The sequence below is a fragment of the Procambarus clarkii genome, chromosome 33 (genome assembly GCF_040958095.1).
Source record: "Procambarus clarkii isolate CNS0578487 chromosome 33, FALCON_Pclarkii_2.0, whole genome shotgun sequence".
Classification (NCBI taxonomy): Eukaryota; Metazoa; Arthropoda; class Malacostraca; order Decapoda; family Cambaridae; genus Procambarus; species Procambarus clarkii.
The window spans coordinates 36,706,730-36,728,056 of record NC_091182.1 but is presented as its reverse complement, the minus strand read 5'-3'; the positions used below and the strand labels follow the sequence as shown (position 1 = coordinate 36,728,056).

Genomic DNA, 21,327 nt, shown 5'->3' with positions numbered 1-21,327 from the left:
CGCTGCGCGTACTAGTGGCTTTACAAGAATGTAAATACTGAACTATCCAATGTATTCTCACAAACCCAATGTACCTTCTTGTATATATATAAATAAATAAATAAATAAATAACATCTAAAACACTTTTTATTAAAACGTGTTGACCTCACGTTTTATACTCGTCTTTAGAAATTCTCAAAACATGTATTAATATTAAACGTAATTGAAAACGTTCCCAAAACAAAGAAATGTCGTTTTAGCACGTTTAGAAAACGTGAAAATGTTTGGTGGGGAGTGAGGGAGAGCGAGGGCGAGTGAGGGAGAGCGAGGGCGAGTGAGGGAGAGCGAGGGCGAGTGAGGGAAAGCGAGGGCGAGGGAGGGAGAGCGAGATAAAAATATTAGTAGTCACAGCCTTTGTATGAGTTACCGAGTAACGCTGCCACCACCCTGAGTTACCGGACAGGGGACCGCAGTGAGAGTCGTAGGACTTGTAGATGGTATAATCCTACCAGGACAGGTGTAGGGGACAAGTGAACGGTACAAGGATCCTGGCCTGTCACTGGAATAATCCTGACCACTTGGGAACAATAAAGTACACAAGAATAAGGCGGGATACACTCAATACTAACACCTCAACAAGGGACGGACGGGGGGAGGAGTACGGGATAATTAAGGACACTAGGTCACTAGGGCAAAGGGGACGGTAGGCTCAATATCACTAAGACAAGGAACCATTAATACACACTTAATGACACTTGACAATATGACCCTATTGGAAACAATTAAATAGACACTTCCTAACTATATTCTATATAGTTAGTTATATTCTATAACCTTATATTCTATAGTTATAGAATTATAGAATTATAGAATTATAGAATTATAGAATTCGTTATATTCTATAGTTATATTCTATAACCTAACTATATAGAGGCAAAGAATAAATGAATGATGAGGTGCTTTAGTTCAAGAGAGCCGTACTTACTCGAATGGTGTTAATTCCACAATTTTCCTGGAGATGATGTTCTCTCCCAGTGTCCACTCACACCGTCCTCCTGGCCTTCTCCCACTCTACAGTCTTATTTCCCTGATCTCCAGCTCCCCAGCTGAACATGAGGGTTTGTATTTAATGTGGAGGGGCTAATCCCTGTAGATTATCACAGTCTCCGTGGTGTAGTGGTAACACACTCGCCTGGCGTTCCGCGAGCGCTATGTCATGGGTTCGTATCCTGGCCGGGGAGGATTTACTGGGCGCAATTCCTTAACTGTAGCCTCTGTTTAACGCAACAGTAAAATGTGTATTTGGATGAAAAAACGATTCTTCGCGGCAGGGGATCGTATTCCAGGGACCTGCCCGAAACGCTACGCGTACTAGTGGCTGTACAAGAATGTAACAACTCTTGTATATATCTCAAAAAAAAAAAAAAATTATCATGACGGCATCAACTCTGACCACCTGGTGACTCAGTGACCGGTGACCTGTCCTCCTGGTTAACTTCTACAGAGGTGTGACTTTTCCATTGTCTTGGTCCGCCTGTGGCTTACAGCATGCTGCTATGATGTTCATGTTGTTCTACTATGTACTGCTCTCTTCTTACAGCTTCTCTATCCATGATCTTTCCCAAGATGCATTCCACAATTTTCGACTTGTTTCCAGGTACCTATTTATTTTTAGGTGAACAGGTACATCAGGCGACCACAAAACCAGTGGGAGTCCACACTCTGTCTTCCCCCACCACAGTTATCCTGCCTCCCCCCTCTACTGAGCACAGTTAACCTGCCTCTCCCTCCCCAGGTACACAACGCAGAGCAGGCGGGTGCTGGGGGTGTGCTGCTCTACCCTGACCCAGCAGACATGAGGGGACCACGAGGGGGCGGAGCCCCCTATCCCAATGGCACAGGACTTCCTGACGACGGAGTAATCTGGGACACACTCAGTATCTTCCCTGGGGATCCTGCCACACCCTTCCTCCCCAGTATCGACCACATCTATAGGTGAGCACCACTCCCTGCCCCCTGACCCCTGACCCCTGAGCCTCGACCCACACCTGCTGGTAGGAACCTCCCTGAACCTTGACCATGGGCGAACATGTTCACTTGCCTTATTCCTGCCATGTTGGTCCGGATTTCCTACAGTCCTTGTTGATTATTCAATGATATTATTAATGACTACAGTTAACTCATTCATCTTATTCATAGTTGATCGTAATAATAATTAAAGTTGACCAAACCCCATGAGTGAAGAGTAGCTGAGTACGAGGCTTCGAGGCTCGCCTTACCCTCACCTGTCTGACCCTCAGGAGCGGGCGGTCGTCCCAGCCTATACCCAAGATCCCCGTGCAGAGTGTGAGTGCTGAGGTGGCGCAGACCCTGCTGGAGCTGGTGGGCGGCCCGGAGATGCCCGAGGGGTGGCGGGGCGGCCTGGACACGGTGTACCGCCTGGGGGGCACCTGGCGCCCCGAGGCCAACGTCACTAACCTCACCCTCGCCGTCAACAACGTCATGCAACAGGAAACTGTTAAGAACATCCACGCAACACTTCCCGCAGCTGACGAGTCCAAGTAAGCTGTTGTTACCTCTAAGCAACACTGCATTTCTCCAATTTCTCGCCGATAAATTTGGATAAGATAGGTTATCTTTAGTTAAATTTGATTTTGGGTAATATATTTAGGATAAATTATGATGATATAGGATATATTTGGTTAAATTTATAGCCTTCCCGGCTTGGTGCCTTCTTCTGATGATTACTTACTACGTGGTTAAATTGAGTTAAATTCAGCTTTGAATGTGTTAGGATTAAGGTATATTTGGATTGGATAGTTAAATAAAATGGGTTAAACTTGGATGAGTTATGTGAAATTTGGTTATATTGATTTAGATTTACCTTTGATTGTGTAAGTATTATGGTAAATTTGGATATAATAAGATTCAATTTGGATAAATTTGGTTCGATTTTATTTAAAATAGGATAAATTACGTAGAATTTGGAGAGGATATATTAAAAATAATTGGTTAAATTTAATAAACTTTAGCGTAGGTTATTTTAGGATTAGCTAGGTTAGCCCAAGTTAGGTTAGATTACGATCGATTGGGTACGATTAGAGTAGGCTAAGTTAAGTGATTATTTTAAAACTTAAAATTTCTAATAGGATTTTGGATGTATGAAAATGGCGAATAACATTACTTTATGTATGATACAGTGTAGCATTTTTTCAACTATATAGTGAGCTATTGTGATGTGGGAGCCGGTCGGCCGAGCGGACAGCACACTGGACTTGTGATTCTGTGGTCCTGGGGTCGATCCCGGGCGCCGGCGAGAAACAATGGGCAGAGTTTCTTTGACCCTATGCCCCCCTGTTACCTAGCAGTAAAATAGGTACCTGGGTGTTAGTCAGCTGTCACGGGCTGCTTCCTGGGGGTGGAGGCTTGGTCGAGAACCGGGCCGCGGGGACACTAAAGCCCCGAAATCATCTCAAGATAACCTGAAGATAACCTAGGATGGGATATGGAAGATGTTAGGGGCAAATGAGCTGGATTGTTCTGAAAATAGCACAAATTTCCCTATTCGGATTAGAGCTATCTTCTTGTGTTATCTTGTGTTGATTTCGGGGTTTTCTAGTGTCCCCGCGGCCCGGTCCTCGACCAGGCCTCCACCCCCAGGAAGCAGCCCGTGACAGCTGACTAACACCCAGGTACCTATTTTACTGCTAGATAACAGGGGCATAGGGTGAAAGAAACTCTGCCCATTGTTTCTCGCCGGCGCCTGGGATCGAACCCAGGACCACAGGATCATAAGTCCCGCGTGCTGTCCGCTCGGCCCACCGGCTCCCATAGAGCTGTATATAGTTAGTGTTCGTAATGGAAGGATAGACTATGAAATATAGATGACATTTATTGATTTATTTATTTATTTATATACAAGAAGGTACATTGGGATTGTGAGGATAAATAGCATAGTAATTACATTCTTGTAAAGCCACTAGTACGGGCAGCGTTTCGGCCAGGTCCTTATTCTAAGAAAATTTTAAGTAGGTAAATACTTGTAAAATATATAAAAATGATAACAGTTACATATATTTTTGGGGAGCCGGTCGGCCGAGCGGACAGCACACTGGACTTGTGATCCTGTGGTCCTGGGTTCGATCCCAGGCGCCGGCGAGAAACAATGGGCAGAGTTTCTTTCACCCTATGCCCCTGTTACCTAGCAGTATAAATAGGTACCTGGGTGTTAGTCAGCTGTCACGGGCTGCTTCCTGGGGGTGGAGGCCTGGTCGAGGACCGGGCCGCGGGGACACTAAAAAAGCCCCGAAATCATCTCAAGATAACCTCAAGAAGATACATAGCAAGAAAAAAATAAAAGATGAGAGAAAATTGTAGGTGTATTAAAGCACATAGGTAGCTTAGATTGATTGCAATGACAGCTTGATAGATGAGTATGATAGACATATTGGAGTATACACGTTTCTTAGTTTGTAAAAGTGAGTATTGTGTATGCATTGTCTTGTGCTGGCGAGTTTCCAATTTGTGAAAATGTGACTTTTGTGTAGTTTGATTTTTGTGAAAGTGCATTTGATTTGTGCAAGTATATATGCATTTCGTGACAGTGTTGTACATGGTTAGGAGTTTGAGGTTATCTTGAGGTTATCTTGAGATGATTTCGGGGCTTTAGTGTCCCGCGGCCCGGTCCTCGACCAGACCTCCACCCCCAGGAAGCAGCCCGTGACAGCTGACTAACACCCAGGTACCTATTTACTGCTAGGTAACAGAGGCATTCAGGGAATGCCTCTGGAAAGAAAGAAACTTTGCCCATTTGTTTCTGCCTCGTGCGGGAATCGAACCCGCACCACAGAATTACGAGTCCTGCGCGCTATCCACCAAGCTACGAGGCCCCTACGAGTTTGTGTGAGTGTATATGAATTATTTGGTTAAAATGTGCAGTTTTGTGCAAATATGTATGTGATATTTATGTATGTTGCTAATTATATCCTAGTATAACTTTTATTGTAAATTTGCAATTAATTCGTTGGAATGCGGATATTGTAGAATACATGATATTAGAGATTAGAAAACAAGTTATATTATTTTCTCTAGAAAACCAAAGATTTAAGGGTGATATGATTAAATGGATATATTAAGCATTATATTTATAAGGTATTAAAAGATAAGGTTAAACATAATAGAACAATGGATATGAATAAATACTAGTTTGGAGACAGGATATTGATTTGTGGAACAGGGAACTTTTATGTTAGTAAGCATGTATGCATAAGTATGCATGATATTTTGGTATAAATTCGAGAAAAAGACAAAATGCGAGTCGTAGTCACACTCTATGCTGCTGCTGTGTGTGTGTGTGTGTGTGTATGTGTGTGTGTGTGTGTGTGTGTGTGTATGTGTGTGTGTGTGTGTGTGTGTGTGTGTGTGTGTGTGTGTGTGTGTGTGGTGGCAGGGTGATGGCAGAGGGGGGGGGGTGTGATGGCAGGCAAGAGGGGGGGAGGGGTGATGTTGTGGTGTGTGTGTGTGGCAGGGTGATGTAGTGTGTGTGGGGTGGGAGGGTGATGTTGTAGATGTTTACTGATGTAGTGGTGTGTGTGGGGTGGGAGGGTGATGTTGTAGATGTTTACTGATGTAGTGGTGTGTGGCAGGGTGGTGATGGTGGGTAGCCACTACGGGTCCCTGTACACCAGCCCTGGGGCGGGCTTGGGGGCGCTCCTGGCCCTCAGCGACGCCTTCGCCAAGAGCTACCTAACGGATGGGACCCAGCGCCAGGTGGTGTTCTCCGCCTGGGCCGCCAGCGAACACGGCCTAATCGGCTCCACTGAGTTTACCCAGGTACGTGACACCGGCGCTTTTCCCTCGTATGCGCTACAGCCTAAAATGGCTGTAATAGAAAATGGAAAAAAAATTAGCTTCCAAATGAGATGGGCTCAAACGGCAAGTTTCGGGTCCTGTGGTAGGTTAGGAAGTTTCGGGTCCTGTGGTAAGTTAGGAAGTTTCGGGTCCTGTGGTAGGTTAGGAAGTTTCGGGCCCTGTGGTAGGTTAGGAAGTTTCGGGTCCTATGGTAAGTTAGGAAGTTTCGGGTCCTGTGGTAGGTTAGGAAGTTTCGGGTCCTGTGGTAGGTTAGGAAGTTTCGGGTCCTGTGGTAGGTTAGGAAGTTTCGGGTCCTGTGGTAGGTTAGGAAGTTTCGGGTCCTGTGGTAGGTTAGGAAGTTTCGGGTCCTGTGGTAGGTTAGGAAGTTTCGGGTCCTGTGGTAGGTTAGGAAGTTTCGGGTCCTGTTGTAGGTTAGGAAGTTTCGGGTCCTGTAGTAGGTTAGGAAGTTTCGGGTCCTGTGGTAGGTTAGGAAGTTTCGGGTCCTGTGGTAGGTTAGGAAGTTTCGGGTCCTGTGGTAGGTTAGGAAGTTTCGGGTCCTGTGGTAGGTTAGGAAGTTTCGGGTCCTGTGGTAGGTTAGGAAGTTTCGGGTCCTGTTGTAGGTTAGGAAGTTTCGGGTCCTGTAGTAGGTTAGGAAGTTTCGGGTCCTGTGGTAGGTTAGGAAGTTTCGGGTCGTGTGGTAGGTTAGAAAGACAGCAAATTCTCCTAACGTTTCAAAACGTCATGAAAACTGTTAATTTAAACTGTCCTTTCCTAATCTAACACAGTAACCCAGAGGACCCAAAACAGAAAACGGGACAGTACGTCACTTTCGCCAGCCGCTGTCATTTTGTGGTAGGACACTTTTTAGCCGTAGTGCACATTGGAGCGAGAAGCGACGAGATGTGTAGGAGGGTGAGTGGCCCTGGCCGGGTGGACTCAGCACCCTCACTCATGTGCTGAGTCCTGTACACACACAGTCCTTAACAGGTGCAGTGATGCTGACCGCATGTTATGGTGGTGTTGGTGTCCTCACAGTGATGGGTGTATGAGGTGTACAGTGATGGGTGTATGAGGTGTACAGTGATGGGTGTATGAGGTGTACAGTGATGGGTGTATGAGGTGCACAGTGATGGGTGTATGAGGTGTACAGTGATGGGTGTAAGAGGTGTACAGTGATGGGTGTATGAGGTGTACAGTGATGGGTGTATGAGGTGTACGGTGATGGGTGTATGAGGTGTACAGTGATGGGTGTATGAGGTGTACAGTGATGGGTGTGTGAGGTGTACAGTGATGGGTGTATGAGGTGTACAGTGATGGGTGTATGAGGTGTACAGTGATGGGTGTATGAGGTGTACAGTGATGGGTGTGTGAGGTGTACAGTGATGGGTGTATGAGATGTACAGTGATGGGTGTATGAGGTGTACGGTGATGGGTGTATGAGGTGTACAGTGATGGGTGTATGAGGTGTACAGTGATGGGTGTATGAGGTGCACAGTGATGGGTGTATGAGGTGTACAGTGATGGGTGTAAGAGGTGTACAGTGATGGGTGTATGAGGTGTACAGTGATGGGTGTATGAGGTGTACGGTGATGGGTGTATGAGGTGTACAGTGATGGGTGTATGAGGTGTACAGTGATGGGTGTGTGAGGTGTACAGTGATGGGTGTGTGAGGTGTACAGTGATGGGTGAATGAGGTGTACAGTGATGGGTGTATGAGGTGTACGGTGATGGGTGTATGAGGTGTACAGTGATGGGTGTATGATGTGTACAGTGATGGGTGTATGAGGTGTACGGTGATGAGTGTATGAGGTGTACAGTGATGGGTGTATGAGGTGTACAGTGATGGGTGTATGATGTGTACAGTGATGGGTGTATGAGGTGTACAGTGATGGGTGTATGATGTGTACAGTGATGGGTGTATGATGTGTACAGTGATGGGTGTATGATGTGTACAGTGATGGGTGTATGAGGTGTACAGTGATGGGTGTATGAGGTGTACAGTGATGGGTGTATGAGGTGTACAGTGATGGGTGTATGATGTGTACAGTGATGGGTGTATGAGGTGTACAGTGATGGGTGTATGAGGTGTACGGTGATGGGTGTATGAGGTGTACAGTGATGGGTGTATGATGTGTACAGTGATGGGTGTATGAGGTGTACGGTGATGGGTGTATGAGGTGTACAGTGATGGGTGTATGAGGTGTACAGTGATGGGTGTATGATGTGTACAGTGATGGGTGTGTGATGTGTACAGTGATGGGTGTATGAGGTGTACGGTGATGGGTGTATGATGTGTACAGTGATGGGTGTATGAGGTGTACGGTGATGGGTGTATGATGTGTACAGTGATGGGTGTATGAGGTGTACAGTGATGGGTGTATGAGGTGTACAGTGATGGGTGTATGATGTGTACAGTGATGGGTGTATGAGGTGTACAGTGATGGGTGTATGATGTGTACAGTGATGGGTGTATAAGGAGTACAGTGATGGGTGTATAAGGAGTACAGTGATGGGTGTATGAGGTGTACAGTGATGGGTGTATGAGGTGTACAGTGATGGGTGTATAAGGAGTACAGTGATGGGTGTATAAGGAGTACAGTGATGGGTGTATGAGGTGTACTTTATTCAATGACACTTTAGGGAGGGGCGTGTGTGTGTGTGTGTGTGTGTGTGTGTGTGTGTGTGTGTGTGTGTGTGTGTGTGTGTGTGTGTGTGTGTGTGTGTGTGTGTGTGTGTGTGTGTGTGTGTTCCCACAACCGAGTAGGAACACACACACACACATACACTCAGGTGTTCACAGTCGAGCCTGAGCGGCTCCCATTGTTAAAAGAGATTGCCCTAGACTATCAGATATAGAGGTGACAGCAGAGGAGGTAATGCAACAGTTGACAACACTGGATGTAAATAAAGCGGTTGGACCAGACAAAGTATCACCGTGGATACTAAACGAGGCAGTGCAGGCCCTCAGCGTGCCTCTGGCAATGATCTTTAAGGAGTCACTTATGTCGGAAGAATTGTCCAGTTGCTGGAAGAAGACACGCGATAGGGAGGAAGCTCTTAACTATAGACCTGTATCACTGACAAGTATCCCCTGTAAAATGCTTAAAAGAATAATTAGGCTACGACTAGTTGCACACTTGGAGAACGTTATGTGTTTGAACAAATCTAACAGCCTTTGATTCAGTACCGCACATGAGACTTCTGTTCAATCTCGAGAGGCAGGCGGGGGTGAGAGGAAAGGCCCTAGCATGGATAAGGAACTACCTAACAGGAAGGAGCCAAAGAGTTACGGTAAGGGGCGAGAAGTCGGACTGGCGAACAGTAACGAGTGGAGTACCTCAAGGATCGGTGCTGGGACCAATTATATTTCTAATATATGTTAACGACATGTTTACAGGAGTAGAGTCCTACATGTCGATGTTCGCGGATGACGCAAAGTTGATGAGAAGAGTTGTGACAGATGAGGATTGCAGGATACTCCAAGAGGACCTGAACAGGTTGCAGAGATGGTCAGATAAATGGCTACTGGAGTTCAACACGAGGAAATGTAAAGTTATGTAAATGGGACTAGGTGCTAGGAGACCAAAGGGACAGTACACAATGAAGGCGAACTGCCTACCTGTGACAACGCGAGAAAGAGACCTGGGCGTGGACGTAACACCTAATCTATCTTCTGTGGCACATATAAACAGGATAATGACAGCAGCGTACTCTACACTGGCAAAAGTTAGAACATCATTCAGAAACCTAAGTAAGGAGGCATTTAGGGCGCTTTACACTGCCTACGTGAGGACAGTCTTAGAATGTGCTGCCTCATCATGGAGTCCCATCTGAAGAAGCATATAATGAAACTGGAAAAGGTTCAGAGGTTTGTAACGAGACTCGTCCCAGAGTTACGAGGGACGGGGTATGAGGAGCGCCTGAAGGAACTGTGCCTTACGACACTTGAAAAAAGAAAGGAGAGGGGGACATGATAAGAACGTATAAAATATTCAGGGAGGGTTGACAGAGTGGATATAGACGAAATGTTCACAGGGAATAGTAACAGAACGAGGGGCCATGGGTGGAAGGTGGAAACTCAGATGAGTCACAGAGATGTTAGGAAGTTTTCTTTTAGCGTGAAAGTAGTGAAATAATGTAATGCTCTTAAGGAACAGGTTGTGGAAGCAAATACTATTTATAATTTTAAAACCAGGTATGATAGGGAAATAGGACCGGAGTCATTGCTGTAAACAACCGATGCTCGAAAAGCGGGATCCAAGAGTCAATGCTCGATCCTGCAGACAAAAATAGGTGAGCACACACACACACACAGACACACACACTGATATATGATATATGTTTCTGATATATGTAAATGATCTCCCAGAGGGTATAGACTCATTCCTCTCAATGTTTGCTGAAGACGCAAAAATTATGAGAAGGATTAGGACAGAGGAGGACAGCTTGAGGCTTCAAGACGACCTGGACAAGCTGCAGGAATGGTCGAACAAATGGTTGTTAGAGTTTAACCCAAGCAAATGCAATGTAATGAAGATAGGTGTAGGGAGCAGGCAACCAGATAAGGAGATACTTCAGGAGTCAGAGAGAGAGAGAGAGAGAGACCTGGGAGTTGATATCACGCCAGACCTGTCCCCTGAAGCTCATATCAAGAGGATAACATCAGTGGCATATGCCAGGTTGGCTAGCATAAGAACGGCCTTTAGAAACTTGTGTAAGGAATCTTTCAGAACTTTGTATACCACATATGTCAGACCAATCCTGGAGTATGCGGCTCCAGCATGGAGTCCATATTTAGTCAAGCATAAGACTAAACTGGAAAAGGTTCAAAGGTTTGCCACCAGACTAGTATCCGAACTGAGGGGTATGAGCTACGAGGAGAGACTACGGGAATTAAACCTCACGTTACTGGGAGACAGGAGAGTTAGAGAGGACATGATCACCACATACAAGATTCTAAGAGGAATTGATAGGGTAGATAAAGACAGGCTATTTACTACAAGGGGCACACGCACTAGGGGCCACAGGTGGAAATTGAGTGCCCAAATTGTGACGTTATAAAAAAATAATCCGTGTCAGAGTAGTAGACAAATGGAATGCATTAGGAAGTGATGTGATGGAGGGTGACTCCATACACAGCTTCAAGTGTAGATATGATAGAGCCCAATAGGCTCAGGAATCTGTACACCTGTGCTTGACGGTTGAGAGGCAGGACCATAGAGCCAGAGCTCATCCCCCGCAAGCACAATTAGGTAAACACACACACACACACACACCACTCCCGTTGCCAACAACAGGACACGTAGCGTTGCTACCACTCCTGCTGTCAACAACGGGACTACCACTCCCGCTGTCAACAACGGGACTACCACTCCCGCTATCAACATCGGGACTACCACTCCCGCTGTCAACAACGGGACTACCACTCCCGCTGTCAACAACGGGACTACCACTCCCGCTGTCAACAACGGGACTACCACTCCCGCTGTCAACAACGGGACTACCACTCCCGCTGTCAACAACGGGACTACCACTCCCACTGTCAACAACGGGACTACCACTCCCGCTGTCAACAACGGGACTACCACTCCCGCTGTCAACAACGGGACTACCACTCCCACTGTCAACAACGGGACTACCACTCCCACTGTCAACAACGGGACTACCACTCCCACTGTCAACAACGGGACTACCACTCCCACTGTCAACAACGGGACTACCACTCCCGCTGTCAACAACGGGACTACCACTCCCGCTGTCAACAACGGGACTACCACTCCCGCTGTCAACAACGGGACTACCACTCCCGCTGTCAACAACGGGACTACCACTCCCGCTGTCAACAACGGGACTACCACTCCCGCTGTCAACAACGGGACTTCCACTCCCGTTGTCAACAACGGGACTACCACTCCCGCTGTCAACAACGGGACTACCACTCCCGCTGTCAACAACGGGACTACCACTCCCACTGTCAACAACGGGACTACCACTCCCGCTGTCAACAACGGGACTACCACTCCCGCTGTCAACAACGGGACTACCACTCCCGCTGTCAACAACGGGACTACCACTCCCGCTGTCAACAACGGGACTTCCACTCCCGTTGTCAACAACGGGACTACCACTCCCGCTGTCAACAACGGGACTACCACTCCCGCTGTCAACAACGGGACTACCACTCCCACTGTCAACAACGGGACTACCACTCCCGCTGTCAACAACGGGACTACCACTCCCGCTGTCAACAACGGGACTACCACTCCCGCTGTCAACAACGGGACTTCCACTCCCGTTGTCAACAACGGGACTACCACTCCCGCTGTCAACAACGGGACTACCACTCCCACTGTCAACAACGGGACTACCACTCCCGCTGTCAACAACAGGACTACCACTCCCGTTGTCCGAGGTAGGCCTAGTCTCATTTTGCGCCGCTCTTCATTATCTGGAGGAGGGCGTCTTCGCACCTCTCGATGTTTGCCGCATCATACCCATAGATCTCTGCTCTCCCTTCACACCAATTGAGCCAGATATTTACGTTGAATTGGACCTCAAGATCTTAGATTCTTTTTCCTTTAAGGCCAATAATTGCTCCCTAAAACTTTCTGGGGCAGGTTATCCACGACATAATCGTTTTGTTTAAGCCTTTGTTTGTCCTTGTTGTTGTTGTTGCTGTTGTTGTTGCTTTTGTTGATTTTGTTGTTGTTGTGGGTGTAGCACCGGTGTGTTTTTGGGTTTTAACGGTATGTGAGGGTGTGTGATGAGGCTTCGTGGGAGAGAGATTTAGCTCCGTGGAAGTAGTACTCCCTACTAGAGTGGGCGTAGAGTGTCCGCCTGACCCACTGTTAAGGCACAGATAGAGAAGCACAGAGACGAAAATCACTGCTATTTTCCAGGTGAACCATCCTTCGGGAGACTGGGTCTTGGGCTCCTCTCCCACCTGCAGCAGGAAGGCCTTGAGGCCCTCCACCTGCATGCGTGTGTGTTGTTGCCGACGGTGTGTGCCCACTAGAGGCAGGTGGTCCAGGAGGGAGTCTAGCCGTTGGTCCTGTAGGAGTGAAGGGTCACAAGTGGGCAGAGGTGGGAGCAGGTTGAGATCGACAGCCACCTGCCGCGCCTGGCCTCCTACTCCAGTGTTGTCCTCTTGGTAGTCCTTCACCTACTGCCGCAGCTGGAGCAGTTGGTTCCTGCTCTATGATTCCCCGGCCATTTGCCACTGGGCACATTTTCCCATCATCCCCACCACTAACACCACCACAATAATAATCTTACTCATCTTTCCTCTGGAAATATCTATTGGGCAGAGGAAACAATCAGGAAAAGCACCAAGCAACCAAGACTAAGGTCTATAAAAGATGGTTTAATCTGTGTAAAGAGTGATGGGCTAGATGACTATCAGAGATGGAGGAAATATAGTTAGCTTGGAAGTGTTGAGGTTTGGCCCGGGTGGCGGGACCCGTCCAGGATCACCACCACAAAGGCTGGCTCCTACACCTGGACAATGTCACACCAACACTTCACCAACACCACCACAAAGGCTGGCTCCTACACCTGGACAATGTCACACCAACACTTCACCAACACCACCACAAAGGCTGGCTCCTACAGCTGGACAATGTCACACCAATACTTCACCAACACTTCACCAACACCACCACAAAGGCTGGGTCCTACACCTGGACAATGTCACACCAACACTTCACCAACACCACCACAAAGGCAGGCTCCTACACCTGGACAATGTCACACCAACACTTCACCAACACCACCACAAAGGCAGGCTCCTACACCTGGACAATGTCACACCAACACTTCACCAACACCACCACAAAGGCTGGCTCCTACAGCTGGACAATGTCACACCAACACTTCACCAACACCACCACAAAGGCTGGCTCCTACACCTGGACAATGTCACACCAACACTTCACCAACACCACCACAAAGGCTGGCTCCTACAGCTGGACAATGTCACACCAACACTTCACCAACACCACCACAAAGGCTGGCTCCTACACCTGGACAATGTCACACCAACACTTCACCAACACCACCAACACCAAATGGTTTATGCCTCATGATAACACTACACAATCATAACCAACTGTCAACATTTTTGATTGATATAAGAATTGCTATCAGGAAATTGTAATAATTAAGGAAAAAGAATGCCTGTTAAAGAGAAAACTGACACAGGCCTATAAATAACTTATTGCAGTTGTTGTGTATTTGAGTAATTCCCTTACTGGAGGATGGGTAAATTGTTTCCAATAGACTAGTAAGACGGGATATTGCTCCGGCCAAATAACCTTTATTAACTTACATCCAAATTGTATTTTCTTGATTGTGGTGTACAGAAGTACTCGTGGTGGGTGGACACGACCATGTTGGCCTACCTCAATATGGACGAGATGCTGCGAGGGACAGGCTGCCTGCGGGTGATGGCTTCCCCAGTACTGCGCCAGGCCATCAGGGAGGCAGCCACGCAGGTGATGTGGCCCATGGGGGAAGCTGTGAATGTACGCGATGGATGGCGGATGTCAGACCCGCTGCTGAGAACCGGTGAGTGCCTCAACATCATCCATGATTAGACACTAACCCGCACGTCAGCAAGTGTCGTGAGTGGGCCAAGTTTCGGTGCGTCCATCACCAAGTTGTACAAAATCTATAATATTCTCTTATTCATTCTCAATGTTGGTGTCTTGGACACCAGCGTGTGGACGATGGTTTCTGTGGGACACTGTACCTGCATTATATTATATTAATCTGAAGGAGTTACTTCATATGTTATAAGAATTATGAAATATAACGAAGACATTACAAAGAAAAGTTTGTAGATAAAGTATGTTTCTTGGCACAAACTTGAAAGGTTTGTACCTCAGATCTGACCAGTCAGTCGGCCTTGTAACTCCAGTCATCAACAGTCTCTTTGTTTGCTTAGATGAACTTCCAGTTGAGTGTAGCTCCTGGGCTCCCCCACACCACGCCTCTAGTCACCACCTTGTTTTTTCAAATTAGTTGGGTCGTCTGACAAATCATATATATATTTTTTATACAAGAGTTCTTGCATGTACAGCCACCACCACACGTAGCGTTTCCGGTCCTTAATCCTATGTTCCCCCAGAATACCACCCGCCAAATCGTTTAGCAACTTGGTACCTATTTTACTGTTGGGTAAACTGAGGCTACAGTTAAAGATTGGCGCCCAGTAACTCCTCCCCGGCCAGGATACGAACCCAGTACAAAGAGCTCGCGAAACGCCAGGCGAGTGTCTTACCACTACACCACGCGTGTAATTTGGTGTTAGATATCTACAAACCTTTCTTTGTAATGTATTCATTATATTTCATAATTCTTATAACATATGAAGTAATTCCTTCCAATTACTATTAGGTAATTAGATGTAGTAAGGTTGTGCTGCTCAGGGGCCAGATTCACGAAGCAGTTACGCAAGCACTTACGAACCTGCACACCTTTTCTCAATCTTTGGCGGCTTTGTTTCCAATTGTTAAAGAGTTAATGAGCTCCGAAGCACCAAGAGGCTGTTTATAACAATAACAACAGTTGATTGGCAAGTTTTCATGCTTGTAAAACTGTTTAATAAATGTAACCAAAGCCGTCAAAGATTGAGGAAAGATGTACACGTTCGTAAGTGCTTGCGTAACTGCTTCGTGAATCTGACCCCCAGGTCGACAGGTAGTGCGCTCATTGGCTCGTAATGACTTGGCACTTCTCCTGATAGTTCCCTTCCTTCCTAGTCTGCAAGTGGCCTCATAGGCTTAATCACAGCATCTTGTGTAAGGTCTTGCTATGTTCTCCTGCTGACTGGCTGTCACTTCTACCTTCTTGTTCCATTTCCACAGCAACATCGTGTAACGGGGGGTGGGGGAAATAGCTCTATCTTGTCCATTATTCCACCCCCCAGTTAGCTAACGAGGCCGGGGGAAACAGCTCTCTCTAGTCCGTTATCCCGTCCCCAGTTAGCTAACTATTCTAGAGCACCCTCCAGAGTTCCTAAGGCAACCTCTCTCGTTCAACACCTTGTAACCTAGGTATTTGACTACCTAGGTGCTAAGACTACAAGGCGCCGTAACTGGTCAGTTACCCGAAACTCTAGAGAGAACTCTAGAATACAGAATCATTGCCACAAACGTATAAGAGGAAACGAAAGGAAAGAAATGAAAAGTGAAGTAATTAGTGAGGGTTTGGGGTGAGAGGTAGAGAGGTGGGAGGAGCGAGGAGGGTCATTAGTTGAAAGTGAGAGTTTAGAGAGGGGGTGGAGGGAGAGGTGTAGATAGGTAGAAGTAGAAGAGTAGATAGTAGAAGTAGAAGAGTAGATAGTAGAAGACGAAATGCTGCCACCATCCATTCATGATCATTACATACAAGACAAGGAATGGAACTTGCCTGTATCACAACATTCTCAAAAGATGTTATCATGAGTTCATTATTAGTATGTTCCCTCTGTACCATGTACTCATTAAAATCAGGGAACCAATAATCCCCGAGGCTTTCTCACCTCAACTCAACTCTAGGGACACAGTGAAAGACCATTTAAATAATAAATTCAACAATTATATTTTTCATGATAAATATCATAACTTAAGCAATCCAATTAAAATGTTAAAGATTAATATTCAAAGTGAGTCATCCTCCAAGAATCTGAGAACACTACAATTGACTGCCCCTGATCGTCACACAACACTTGTAAAACACGACAAGTCACCTTAATGTTCACTCACCGAGGACTGAGTCTAAGTTGAATAGAGAGGGGGGGGGTCTGTAGTTGACAGAGACTCCCGTCCTGCCGGCCGACAGCCTCCCTGCTAGGGCCGTCTCCTCTGCTCTGCTCGTCTGCTGTTCTCTTGATTTAATCCTTCATGCTCGATAGCTCTTCGAGTTTATATTGGGGAACCTAGTAGCTAACTCCGCCCACACGTAGATAGCCTCCGGCACTACCAAGCCACTCCTTAAACGTCGGCAAGTTTGAAGGCTACCAGGCTCCAACTAAGAGATTATCAGAAGCAAGGTGAAATTCGCATGATCTGACCTCAGGTCACTTGGGGTCATTAACGCTTTGAGGTGTGAGTTTCAGGCAGACAACTGGCGCCTCTCAGATCCTTGTCTGTGACTCATGTACTCTATGTATGTATTAAACTAAACCAAACACTTTTACAGTGTTACAATCGAGTACCGAGCAACATGGGAGCCGGTCGGTCGAGCGGACAGCACACTGGACTTGTAATCCTGTGGTCCCGGGTTCGATCCCGGACGCCGGCGAGAAACAATGGGCAAAGTTTATTTCACCCTATGCCCCTGTTACCTAGCAGTAAAATAGGTACCTGGGTGTTAGTCAGCTGTCACGGGCTGCTTCCTGGGGGTGGAGGCCTGGTCGAGGACCGGGCCGCGGGGACACTAAAAAGCCCCGAAATCATCTCAAGATAACCTCAAGATAAGATAACCAGGAAAGTCCCCCCCCTCCTGAGTTCTTCCACATCACTGTCAAGATAACGTGCAGGCGATGAGTCACAATAACGTGGCTGAAGTATGTTGACCAGACCACACACTAGAAGGTGAAGGGACGACGACGTTTCGGTCTGTTCTGGACCATTCTCAAGTCGATTGGACTTGGCCAAGAATGGGAATGGTCCAGTCCAATCCATTCTCAAGACAATCAACTTGAGAATGGTCCAGGACGGACCGAAACGTCGTCGTCTCCTTCACCTTCTAGTGTTTGGTCTGGTCAACATCAGAATTACATATATTCTTATCCTACTTAGGTGCATCTGACATGAAAATGATGGCATGAATAGAAACCAGAGAAGAACACGTTTGAGTGAGAGCAACTTTGACATGACCAGGGTGTATGCTAGCTCGTGGATGGTACCCAGGCCCAGACTTATAGTGCTCCCTTCCCATAGCTCAGCTTATTCCTAATACCACTACTTTTCCATGCATGACCTGCCAGGCACGGTAACACCACCTATCACTGCAGGGTGAGAAAGGCAACGAATCAAGGATCAATCCCCCTATCATGTTTTCCTATAAGAGGCTCGAACCTGAACCAATAAAGCTAGGAAGATTGTTTAGGGATTTTTATTACCTGACGTTCATGTAGAGAATGACCAGTCTTCCCCTCCCCCCCACCCCAGGTGAAGGTTCCGATTCCTTGCCTGCTTCATCCAGTCCTCCTAAGGTTTCCCAGCTCTAAGAAACTGCCGTTCTAAAGTGCCCTTATCCTTCCCTACCAGAGGACCCCAAACAGAAAACGGGACAGTATGCCAATTTCGTGAGCCGCTATCATTTTCTAGTACGATAATTTTTGGCCTTAGGTAGAGTATACGTCCAAATGTGACGTTGTATCAGGAGGATTGGTTGCTTTATTAACCGACTCTCATGAACGTTCTTATTTGTCAACTCCCAGATCCCTCTTTTGACTTCCTCACCTGCATCCTACTATTTGGCTTAGGGGCCAAACACATCAACTGGTATGCTGGTAGATACATGAACAAACATTCCCCTCTTTCTCAACATAGCCAGCAGATAAATCACAAAATATAAAATGAATTCCAATATTGAAACATGCCACGATATCTTATCGGACGTCCAAGACGTGGATTAATATATGCACTTGAATCTCTCAGAAGAAACATCCATGACATCGAATGTAACGTCTGTTAACAATATACTGATGCCCATATTATATAAGTCCAGTCCAATCATCAAGTCTGCAGCAACTTGGATTAATGAGACTTAAGTTAAAAGAAAGTAAAAAAATCGTTTCCTATGTGAACCTCATGGATTCACACATGAGATGTGAAGCTCTTTAATTCTGGTAACAACATACTGATGCCCATATTATATAAGTCCAGTCCAATCACCAAGGGATATGTCTACAGCTTGTGGATGGTCTTCCAATCTTATTTTGTGCTGTGGACGTGACTTTAAATGTCTTGCCGGCATGACATTATGGAATGTCCTGATTACCCTGTTTCTGTCGTCACTCATAACCGGCTCCATGTGGAAAACCCTCAAAGAACTTAAATAATGCTGAAACCACTTTTATATTATATCTTTCCATCTTTGGGATTCTTCAAGGTTCAACCACTTGTGTTAAGGAATTTCTACTTTACCCATTTCAGTGCTATTCCACTTAGACATATGGATATGGTGTGTCCGAGTTCAGCTCTGTTTTGTCCAGTTTGTATTTTATTGAGTCATGCAACACCTGTCTGCCTTGGTTTAAGTCCCTGTACTAACGGTGGTGACTTATCTCCTCTACTCCAATTCATATGGCAACTATCCCACTGAACAGCTAATATTCGTTGGCAATTCATTTATAATATTTTCTTATCCAGAAGGAAACACTACAAATGCAGGATATCCTCTGATCCCCGGTATAAGCTTGACTGACCAGTTTATGTTCTGCTCGCTACTTTCGCCATCTTGGTCCTCTGTATCACCGCTCTCCCTTATCGTAACAACTCTACCATAAAATGTTCTGAATACCTTACCATTAATATTATTATTGACCTTACCTAGGATTGGCCAGCCTTCACCAGCTACCACCACCTCTCGTCGCAGCAGTGTTTTTCTTATATGTCTGTGGAGACCCCATCTACATGTACACTACTCGTCCTCTCTTGTTGTTGTTGTTCTTGTTAAGATTCGTTACTTGGAAGAAAAAGTTCCAAGCAGCACGGGCTATGGTGAGCCCGTAGTGGACTTACCTGGCACAGGAGCGGGGCAAGCAGCACGGGCTATGGTGAGCCCGTAGTGGACTTACCTGGCACAGGAGCGGGGCAAGTAGCACGGGCTATGGTGAGCCCGTAGTGGACTTACCTGGCACAGGAGCGGGGCAAGCAGCACGGGCTATGATGAGCCCGTAGTGGACTTACCTGGCACAGGAGCGGGGCAAGCAGCACGGGCTATGATGAGCCCGTAGTGGACTTACCTGGCACAGGAGCGGGGCAAGCAGCACGGGCTATGGTGAGCCCGTAGTGGACTTTATATTACTCGTCCTCGCTCTGATGCATTTCAAGGTATAACTAATTCTATCAGCTCTGCTAGCTTCTTATAGTCTAGGCATCTGTCAGGCAAAAGGAAGAAGACAGCAGGCACGTCTTGCACCCCACGGAAGGTAACACTTATGCACAACCCGTGTCTACTTCCTCCCTCTGACAAGATAGGTAGGCTTTCAGTATAAATTTTCCCGATTCCTTGTGGTTCTCGCTCCACCTTCTTAAAAGCATCTTCTGCACGTCTTCAACCAGTCTTCCCGTCAATACAAACCCTCTCGCCATCTCCTGTGTCAACGAATCACGCAATCCACCAGGATGTTTTTCCTGTCCTTTGTACATGATCTTACTTCTAAATTATTATTTTGCCGAATACCATTCATGATAATCTTCCGTTTCTTTTCAACTGGCGTTAAGTGCTTAACTACTCCTATTCTTGTGCTGAAATACGGGGCTGACGTTCAGAGATACACGGGTGAGAACACGGGTGAGAACACGGGTGAGAACACGGGTGAGAACACGGGTGAGAACACGGGTGGGAACACGGGTGGGAACACGGGTGAGAACACGGGTGGGAACACGGGTGAGAACACGGGTGAGAACACGGGTGAGAACACGGGTGAGAACACGGGTGGGAACACGGGTGGGAACACGGGTGAGAACACGGGTGGGAACACGGGTGAGAACACGGGTGAGAACACGGGTAAGAAAACGGGTGAGAACACGGGTAGGAACACGGTTGAGAACACGGGTGAGAACACGGGTGAGAACACGGGTGAGAACACGGGTGAGAACACGGGTGAGAAAACGGGTGAGAACACGGGTGGGAACACGGGTGAGAACACGGGTGAGAACACGGGTGGGAACACGGGTGAGAACACGGGTGAGAACACGGGTGAGAACACGGGTGAGAACACGGGTGAGAACACGGGTAGGAACACGGGTGAGAACACGGGTGGGAACACGGGTGAGAACACGGGTGGGAACACGGGTGAGAACACGGGTGGGAACACGGGTGGGAACACGGGTGAGAACACGGGTGAGAACACGGGTGAGAACACGGGTGAGAACACGGGTGGGAACACGGGTGAGAACACGGGTGAGAACACGGGTGGGAACACGGGTGGGAACACGGGTGAGAACACGGGTGAGAACACGGGTGAGAACACGGGTGAGAACACGGGTGGGAACACGGGTGAGAACACGGGTGAGAACACGGGTGAGAACACGGGTGGGAACACGGGTGAGAACACGGGTGAGAACACGGGTGAGAATGGATTAATGATGATCACTGTGTATGTATCAGGCTACGTTCTTGTGACTTATTACCTTATGAGATATTGAATACTTGTACACATTAATGCACTTCTCAACATTGTGGTCATCTTTATATACTGAATATGTAGTTGGAGGCTGGAGGGAACATTAACTATGGCATTAACAAAGGCTGAGTAACGAGGGTAAACTTTGGACTTT

The 21,327-nt window shown here is 46.9% G+C and overlaps 1 protein-coding gene across 1 annotated transcript in view; it reads left to right on the top strand.

Annotated features, from left to right (window-relative positions):
* Nucleotides 1–21,327, top strand: part of LOC123765218 (aminopeptidase NAALADL1) — a 247,305-nt gene that overhangs the window by 158,007 nt on the left and 67,971 nt on the right. The window contains exons 7-10 of the mRNA XM_045753697.2: nt 1,776–1,975; nt 2,281–2,541; nt 5,626–5,812; nt 14,191–14,395. Coding sequence (XP_045609653.2) covers nt 1,776–1,975; nt 2,281–2,541; nt 5,626–5,812; nt 14,191–14,395 — 853 coding nt within the window. The remainder of the gene's footprint in view (nt 1–1,775; nt 1,976–2,280; nt 2,542–5,625; nt 5,813–14,190; nt 14,396–21,327) is intronic.